This window comes from Mytilus trossulus, unplaced genomic scaffold (assembly GCF_036588685.1).
Source record: "Mytilus trossulus isolate FHL-02 unplaced genomic scaffold, PNRI_Mtr1.1.1.hap1 h1tg000024l__unscaffolded, whole genome shotgun sequence".
Lineage (NCBI taxonomy): Eukaryota > Metazoa > Mollusca > Bivalvia > Mytilida > Mytilidae > Mytilus > Mytilus trossulus.
In genome coordinates this window covers 5,293,828-5,303,942 of record NW_026963290.1, presented here as the reverse complement: position 1 = coordinate 5,303,942, position 10,115 = coordinate 5,293,828, and the positions used below count along the sequence as shown (strand labels likewise).

At 29.7% G+C, this 10,115-nt stretch overlaps 2 protein-coding genes across 2 annotated transcripts in view; one reads left to right on the top strand and one right to left on the bottom strand.

Annotated features, from left to right (window-relative positions):
* Positions 1 to 3,121, bottom strand: part of LOC134698924 (peroxisomal biogenesis factor 19-like) — a 34,659-nt gene extending 31,538 nt beyond the window's left edge. The window contains exon 1 of the mRNA XM_063560604.1: positions 2,884 to 3,121. Within this exon, the coding sequence (XP_063416674.1) occupies positions 2,884 to 3,010 (127 nt within the window). The 5' untranslated portion in view covers positions 3,011 to 3,121. The remainder of the gene's footprint in view (positions 1 to 2,883) is intronic.
* Positions 3,122 to 3,226: 105 nt separating this feature from the next.
* LOC134698922 (leucine-rich repeat-containing protein 58-like) lies at positions 3,227 to 10,115 on the top strand. The gene is made up of 3 exons (XM_063560603.1): positions 3,227 to 3,875; positions 6,254 to 6,657; positions 6,941 to 10,115. The coding sequence occupies exons 1-3, from the start codon at positions 3,400 to 3,402 to the stop codon at positions 7,126 to 7,128; spliced, it is 1,068 nt and encodes a 355-aa protein (XP_063416673.1). The 5' UTR covers positions 3,227 to 3,399; the 3' UTR covers positions 7,129 to 10,115.

Genomic DNA, 10,115 nt, shown 5'->3' with positions numbered 1-10,115 from the left:
GCTAGAGTACATGTAACATAATCTGACTCAATGTTAAAACTATTTATTTGAATACAAACACAAAAAATTCCTTTGATGATCATAATAAGACTTTTAGTGACATGGAGTACATATTTTTGCATGAACCAACAAATTAATTTATGTGCCTGGCCAATTCAATGACACAAATATACTACATGTATTACCCTATTATGGTGATAACGAGTGTGGATTTTTTTTTGTTTTTTTGCCAAAATTAAAGAATAATATTAAGGATTAAACACTTTTTTACAGGAATTTATTGGTTAATAAACTGGACCAAGTCACTCACAAATATATTTTCAGAGAATGCAGTTTTCATGAAATTGGACAAATGTTCTAGTGAGTCCTTTTACAAGAGTCATCCACATTCTCATTCTGGATATGTATTGGAAATTGATGTTATATTAATATTTTGATAAATAATACAGTTGTTTGTTTTATATTATTGAGACATGGTCCGTCTAGATCAAAATCAATTGTTGTCTGTAAAATGTCTGCTCTTGAGTTTTGTTTACATTTATAAATGTGGATGGTAATTACAAAAAAAATATGATGTGAAATAAAATTTATTTTACATATATATTTTCTTTTTTGCTACATCATTAAAATCATGAACAGTGATTTATGTGTATGTTGATTTTTGCACTTCCAAGACTTTCACAGCAATCATTCAGATCAAACATTACACTATTCATATAAAAAAAGAAAGATGTATGATTACCAATGAGACATATCTCCACAAGAGACCATAATGACACAGAAATTTACAACTATAAGTCACCGTATGGCCTTCAACAATGAGCAAAGCCCTTACCAAATAGTCTATATGTTTAGGTGTATTTGTAAAATAAACATCAACAGTCAATTAAAAGATCTAGGTATTTCCAAGCAGTGACCACTCAACAAAACCAATAAACAAGAGCATGAGAATATCAAAAATCATACAATTTAAAATTAAAACATCACGAAAAACACATAATACACTGTAATTATATATATTAATTAGTAGGACAATCCTTTTCACATGAGGTGAAAAAAACAAGGTATGATAAATAGTTATGAATACTTATTGTATGAAAGATTTTTTTTTTTCATCAAGGATTATTAACCATGAAAATGATGTTTATGCTCATAGGTCAACTGTCAACTTCCTGAATATTCAAAACTGATGCAACCTCCTCTCAGCATAAAGAAGGTTAATTGAAAGGATAAAAAAGTATTGCAAAGACATGGAAGCTGCAAAACCAATGATCATTGAAGAAACAATCCCACCTTTAGTTAAGATATTTAAAAAAAAATAATGAAAATTTTGACATTTTTCATGAAATCTGCATAAAAGGGTGTGTGACAGGGTGTCATTCTACCCCCGTAACTTTTTATTTTCCCTGGAAGCATATCTTTATTTTTTTATGACTTGTAGCATGGATACAAAGTATTTTATATTCCAGTTTAAAAAAAAAATTCATTGACACAATTTTTTTTTTTTTTACTTTTACAATATTTTTTTGGCAAAATTGTACACAAGACGGTTACAGGCATATTGCAAAAAAGGGTAGCCATTTTGAAAAAAAAAAAAAAATTTAAAATAAATTTTGTCTAAAATATTTTAAAATATTCATTTATCATAATGTTCAGAGAAAAAGTTAAAAAAAAATTATATATGCCGGTTTTGGAAGGAACCTTTATAGCTTAAACAGGCTAAATAATGACATTTTTAGGACTGCAAAGGGAGGTAACTTTTTCAAAAAATATTTCTAAAAATAGCCTGGAAACCTATTCTCAAATTTTGATATTTTGTTAGGTACACCCCAATGAACAATATATGGGAAATTTAAGAAATTTCATTGGCTAGATTTTTTTGGTCGTCAGTGTCCTTCTCTACCTTAAATGGTCACATGAACGCTTGACGGGAAGCTAAGTAAAACCGAACTTGAAATGCGTAATTGACCCAGACTTTAAATCATTCCGGAAAGGACCCAAAGTTCCGGATCGCGTCAATAGAGGTATTAAAAAAAAATTCTTCAAATTTAAAGCAATAAAATTTTCACAGTCGGGAGGATTTTCAAGGGTCGGTCGGTAAACTGCAAACAAACAATATTTTAATTTAAGCCTAAATATGAATACACATCTCCAAACTGGAGATCTGGCCAACAAGATGGGTTATTTTTCCAAACACCTGCAGGGAACTTGTATGGACATTCATCACTGTTAATTAACACTAATTTGGTACTATAACGACCTTGTGCCACACTGTCTAGCTTATCAAAATAATTGTATGCCATCTAATTATTGTTTACACCTTAATTAATAAATGTAAAGTGTTATCTCAATTAACTTACCCTCGGGTATTACCACTGACCATTAGCGGTGATTGAAGTATCTAGGGAAAAGCGTCACCTACAGTGATGCCCGGATGCTGTAACTACCGGCTGCTACGTCACGCCGGATAACAGAATTGGTTAAATTCTAATTCAAAATTTAGCGCAATTCTTTATTACTGTCTAGATATTCTAAAGGAAAGTGTACATTTTAATGTCATGCACCAATAATTACTGTCATTTGAAAAGAAGTTTTACCATTAAATGTAATGAAGGGACCCCCTTTACCACCATCGTACACATGAATTTAAAATCAAATGAGCATTATACCTGATTATTGTTTTGGAGTGATGTTAGCTATAAATGGAGATTACCATGTATTGTTAACTCTACATTAAATAAAACTTTATTGGTAATAATCATGTGGGGTACACAATTTCTACTCTCTTGCCCCCAAAAAAATCTTGATTTATACAGATATAATTTATTTCTATCCCAATAAAATATCTTGTGTATTGGTATTCTGTTAATTGATGACTCATACTGTCTAACAATGAATCTAATTCCTCATCCTGCTTATTGCTTTGTACATTCTGTTTGATTTCTTTCTTTGTATTGGTTATACTGGTCTCTACAATAGCTTCTGTCGAATGTTTACTCTCATCCCCCATCACGCCTTTTCCCCCTGATGTTCTTGAAAAAATAAATATCCCTTACGTGATCGTAAAAAATATTCTTTATTTTTCCTTAAATGTGTTTGTCGTACAAAAATTGGAATAATAAACTATATTTCAAATAAGTCTTTATTTTAAAAACAATAATCTATAAACTCAAAGAGGGAATCGGTCTTGAAATGGACAAAGCTAAAAATGACCTTCACCTCTGTTATTTCCAAATGTTGAACCATTGAATAATAGCCTGTACCAGGTGACACAATTTAGAACAAAAATCACTCGTCACTTTCGTGTCATGTGCGTTGCCACTTACAGTAAAGAGAGATACAGAATATGGAATATATTTCATGAGTAAAGATCATTATCTGTTGATAGAGATCGATTAAATGGCTGAATATTTGTCTGAAACAACTTCTTGTTCTGAGAATGAATATTTAAGTGATGGAGCTGAGGATTTGTCATATGGTGACCTGACAGCCATACCAGAATATTTATTTGATCGTTCGAAGTCAATCAGAGCATTGTGCCTACACCATAACAATATAGAAGTGTTGCCTAAGTCTATAAATGTGTTTGCTAACCTGATCACTTTGGATATTAGCAACAACAACTGTCACAAACTAGATGATGCTGTGGTTAATTTAAAACAATTAAGAACTTTGATAGCCAAGAACAACGACTTAGAATGTAAAACTATACCAAAGGATTTTAGTAAATTACGATCTCTAGAGGTGCTGAACTTTTCTGCCAATTCATTTACAGAGTTACCTCCACAGTTTACTGAACTACCTCGATTGAAAGCATTATACTTAGGTGGCAATGCCATCTCATCCATTACATCGTTGATTAGGGATATGTCTAGGTAAAATCAAATTAACGAGTATACTTTATAGTCTGACATTATACATGTAGTACTAAGTTTAGTATGTTTTTTTAAAAATGTCATGCATATGCATGTTGAGTTTTAAATACATCAAGGATTTGTATAGTAAAATCTTACTATACAAATCCTTGAGTATTTTAGAGATCGATGTTTAAAGTACTGTAAAAACAAATTAATGAGTATACTTTATAGTCTGACATTATACATGTAGTACTTAGTTTAGTATTTTTTTTAATAGTCATGCATATACATGATATATATGCATGTTAAGTTTTAAATACATCAAAGATTTGTATAGTAAGATCTTACTACATGTATACAAATCCTTGAGTACATTTAGAGATCGATGTTTAAAGTACTGTAAAAACAAATTAACAAGTATACTTTATAGTCTGAAATTATACATGTAGTACTTAGTTTAGTATGTTTTTTAACATGTCATGCATATAGTATGCATGTTGAGTTTTAAATACATCAAGGATTTAATTTGTATAGTAAGATCTTACTATACAAATCCTTGAGTACATTTAGAGACCGATGTTTAAAGTACTGTAAAAACAAATGAACGAGTATACTTTATAGTCTGACATTATCATGATTATACATGTAGTACTTAGTTAAGTATGTTTTTTAACATGTCATGCATATGCATGTTGAGTTTTAAATACATCAAGGATTTGTATAGTAAGATCTTGACAATGGGGCAGTCATTAAACAGTGAGAAGAAAATACCAAAAATGAAATAGCAATGCCTTGATTTAGTTTTAAATCGTATAAAAATTACAGTATATTTGAAACTTTGCTATATATAATATTTATAAAAAGCTGATAAAGTGGCACAGCTGATACTTTAATATTTTAATGCATCTTTGAACTCGCTGGTTCAGAAAATAATATTGATATACACGTGCACCCTATATCATATTTAGTATGTTAATTATAACAAGTATAAGTAGAAATTTAATTCTATGTTGAAAAATATATTGTGTGAATGAGTGTATATATGTAAGCTAGGATACACATGTATGCAATTGAGTATATATATCAGAGATGAATGAGATTTAGAAGTAAATGTAAGGATACACATGCAATTGAGTTTTATAGATACATCATGAGATAAACTTGTATTACATGTATATATTTCTTTGTAATTACCACCTACCTTTACAAGTGTAATGTTGACTAAGAGATCTCAGTAGAAATGTATTAACAAATTAAACTTGGTGGAAGAGAAAACTTACCAGTTTTTTAAAACTTTTATCATCATGTTTATAACATTTTTCATTCTTTCTAAAACAAAGTAGTTTTTTTCTCAAAGACCACAACAGGCATGACAGGGGCTTAGGCATGTCAAGAAAACAATCAAATTCAAAAATTTAATGTTCAATAAACAAATCATAAACTACCATGATTACTACTTACTCAAAGTGCAATAAAAAAAAATAACCAAGAGACAACAGACACATTACATGCATTATATACATTATTATGACTTAAATCCCATGATCAACAGAAAGAGTAGAACAGATAAATTTTGTAAGACTACACAAATTATAAAGATTGCCAAATCAATATTGATTGATAAATACATGCAGTTGATCACCCTAACAAATTTTTCTATTGTCATGCATGATTAGTTACACTTACATGTGTTTTGTTGCTTATGTGATGCATGCATGTCATGTATGTACAAACTATTAAGTTGTACATGTTCAGTAACACGAGCTACAGTATACTGTTATTAAGTGGGATCTTTTTTAAGGGAATTATTTTTGCATAATTTTGGATTAAAATTTATCAGGAAGAATCTTCTTACCTGTCTTACAAGTATGTAAATTTGAAATCTTTTAAGGACATCAGATTTAGGCACAGGAAAATACAACTGTAAATCTTACATGTATGAGAACAAGGAGTTTGGCCTTACAGATACAAATTGTGAATTTTAAAAACATGAAAAGTGGACCACTTGACAATACATGCAATAGTCGATGACAGTCATTGACAGTTTTATACAATGTATCATTAAAAAATGGTACTTGGTGGATTGCAAGTAAACATAGTAAAGGTTTTATTAGAAGTCTCATTCTGTGTTATTATCAACTAGCAAATGACTAGGAAAGAAGTGTTGTGGATTGAAATTTTATAAAAGCTACTTCGCAACAAAATATATATATATACATACATGTACACTTAAACTATTAAAGCACAGTATACATCAATTTGTATTTTAAATATGCTTTGTATTTTGTATAATTCTGACATGAAAGTTTTCAATTGTGCCTTGCATAAATTAAAAAAAATGTTTGAACAACGTTAACCATTGTATTGTCTTGTATCAAAATTTATTTGTTTTTCAGGTTAGAAATTCTTTATATGGGTGGAAACAGACTTACAGACATTCCAGCCGAGATAGGACAACTATATAACCTGACATCTTTAGTCCTGTGTGATAACCAACTCCAAAGTCTTCCACCTACCTTAGTCAACCTTCATCGTTTGAAGTCTTTGAGTCTTCACAACAACAAATTATCTACCCTTCCTTCAGAAATTGTAGCACTTAATTTAATAGAATTAAGTCTAAGAAACAATCCATTAGTTGTAAAATTCGTTCAGGATTTAACCTATGAAGTGCCTTCTCTGCTAGAACTTTCTGCTAGAGTTGTTAAGATTGAAAAAGTCAAATATAACCAAGAGGATCTGCCGAAAAACCTACTCAATTATCTGGATTCCTGTCGGAGATGTGTTAATCCTGAATGCAAAGGTAAAACATTCTTACTACTAAATTTTATTGTAGGATTTGTTTATAATATACGGTAATTTCAGAAATTATTGTGTTGCGTTTAATTAATTTATAAAAAATATGGGATAAATGTCAAGGAGACAGAAACACAGCAACCAAAATGAACATATATCATGTTTATAGGTCAATACACATGTACATTATTTAATGAGGAGAAACAAGTCTCCATACCATAATATGACCAAATTTAAATCATTTTGAGTCTTAAATTTTGATATTATATATTGTTATCTTTTTCCTTTAGGTGTATACTTTGCTTCCAGAGTGGAAAATGTGAAATTTGTTGACTTTTGTGGGAAGTACAGACTCCCGTTACTTCAGTATTTGTGCTCACCAAAGTGTCGAACCTCGCCATATGTACCAAACAGTGACACAGACACAGATGATGAGGATACAGCTAGAGCCAAGCTCAAGAAAGTATTGCTGGGTTGATGGCCACAACCAAGAGAGTATGACTGGGCTGATTCTATGGAGATTTCTTGTTGTGATTCTCAATGCCAAAAGAAGATTTAGTGTATTAACAACAAACCATTGAGACTATTTGAGTGTATTTTGTTTTGAAGTGCACCTAAAACTTTTAGCTCGCTATCCTATAAACCATTTATACACTACATATCCACATTGTTATATTTATTAGAACATTTATTTTAAAACAAAACGGTATATGAAGTGCTACATTTTATTAATAGTTGAAATAGTGCTTAGAATTATTATTTATTCTTGAGATACATCTCTCAGCAGTAAAAGACCAGTAATAAAATGACAATAGATTCTGTAAAAGAAAACATTATAATTTTCTAGCCTTTTTGTCTGTTTAATAGAACTGGTTCACAGACTTCCAATTTCTTTATTTTACATAAAACACTCACCAATGTCCCTGATGTGTAAAAGTTGCTTCTGTTTTCGTTTCGATATAGAGCAATTCTAAGTTGTCAAGAGGAATTTCAAAGAAGTCATCTTCTTTCTTTTGGAAAAATGATATTCATGTACACTTTCTACTAGATTTATTTTGTATGATTGTTTTTTTATCATGTTTCAATGTACATGATGTATGGATAGTTATAATAGGAATATGGAAGATTTTAAAGTAGAATATATGTCAATGAGACAGCAACCCATCATCACAAAAAACCAAAAGACATCTTTAAATCAACATTCAGCAATAAAAACATGTGTCTACAGAATTTTTTATTGACTATATCGCCCTAGTCTATACAAGTTGAAAATACAGCTATTCACTTTTTTACTGTATGGATCAAAGCAGTTAGAAGTAAACATGCTCTGTAGACACTTGTCCATTGTTGGAGACCTTATGTTGACCTCTAGTCCTCTAGATGTTTATTTATTTTTGTGTCACATTGATATTTACCTCATTGTACCAACTATTATTTATTTATTTTTTTATTTTTTTTTAATTGGTAGTCAAATCTATATTGGTAAAGTCATATCATATTTGCTATTCATCTTGTTTAGAACTAGTCTTATACTCTTTGTATACAAATTCGAAGGTCTCAAACATTTAAGACAATGGTATTAAGGGATAAAAAAAGCTCAGGTTTTTTGTCGAGCCTTCGACTTTAGTTGAAAAAGCGAGACTAAGCGATCCTACATTCCGTCATCGTCTGTGTCGGCGGCGGCGTCAACAAATAATCACTCTGTGGTTAAAGTTTTTGAAATTTTAATAACTTTCTTAATCTATACTGGATTTCTACCAAACTTTGACAGAAGCTTGTTTATGATCATAAGATAGTATTCAGAAGTAAATTTTGTAAAAAAAAAATCCATTTTTTCCGTATTTTACTATAAATGGACTTAGTTTTTTCTGCTGGGAAACAAAACATTCACTCTGTGGTTAAAGTTTTTAGAATTTTTAAAATAACTTTCTCCAACTATCCTGGCTTTGTACCAAACTTGGACAGAAGCTTGTTTATGATCATAAGATAGTATTCAGAAGTAAATTTTGTAAATTGATAAATCCATTTTTTCCATATTTTACTTTTAAATGGACGTAGTTTTTCTGCGGGAACCATTACATTCACTCTGTGGTTAAAGTTTTTAAATTTTAATAACTTTCTTAAACTATCCTGGGTTTGTACCAAACTTTGACAGAAGCTTATTTATGATCATAAGATTGTATCCAGTAGTAAAGTTTGTAAAAAAATACTCAGTTTTTTCTGTAATTTACTTTTAAATGGACTTAGATTTTCTTACAATCATAAAATAGTAACAAGAGGAATATTTTATTGATTTTCTCCTCATTGTTGTTGAGCCTGCGATTTACAGCAAAAATAGGCGAGACACTGGGTTCCGCCGAACCCTTACAAATTTTTTTACCAATTTATCTGTTATGATTTGTTTTCATCTCTTAGTATATGTAGTATTGTAAGTCAGACATTTTCATACTATTATTCTTGCAGTTGTTGATCAAATGCAATTGATGAAATAATGTGAGACTTGTTTTTATGATTCCGGGAAATGCTTGATACAAAAAATGATACCAAATTTTACTGTCCATTTTTTCAAAACATACCCCCTATTATAATATCTCAATGATAAAAACATCTAGATATTAACTAAATAAACAGTATTCATATTTGTTTTCCGGTTATTGATAAATTCATTAACAAAAACATATCAAGGCTCAATATTGGCATTGTCATTTATTTATTATACTACTTTGATCCAAGTCAACTGTACATTTTGTCCTCAGCTTGTACCTTATTTATGAAATATTTGTTTATTCAATCACAAAATTAACTTTTATATAATCATGGCAAGGGTTTTTAATTTTTTGGGGTATAAGAAAGACCTGATTTGTTTTTGCTTTAAAGAAAAGAATATTTATAGTTATGCTTTCATTACTCCTTTTAATTCCCCCCAGCTTAAAAAAGTCATTATCCCTAAAATACAAAAAAACTATCGATCAGCTACCATCGAACTTTGACTGTGTTACAAAAATTTGTGACACATCAAAAAGGTTGTAAAAATAAAATGCTAAAAATACCCAATTGGGACCTTTCTTGATTTTCCCTCCGAGTTCAGTATTTTTGTGATTTTAATTTTACCAAAATATCTTATAATAGCCAATAGCTGCTGATTAGGAAAAATAGTTATGAAAATAAATTATGAAACATAACCTCTGTAAATGCTCTTTAAAATAACTTTCTACTTTGTTTTTGTCATCATTCAAATAACCAATTGTATCTTCATCCAGTTTTGGAGACAAAAATTGAACTACACTGATTAAAACTTCAACTTTTATGTTTTCTTCATAAAATTTTTGAGTAGAGATTTTGATTTGATTACAATAATCCATTAGATGTTTTTTTTAATGGAAAGTTAATTTTGAATATTTGATTTTACATGTTATAATATGTATGTTTACCTTTTACAATATTAAATAAAATACCATTCTATTA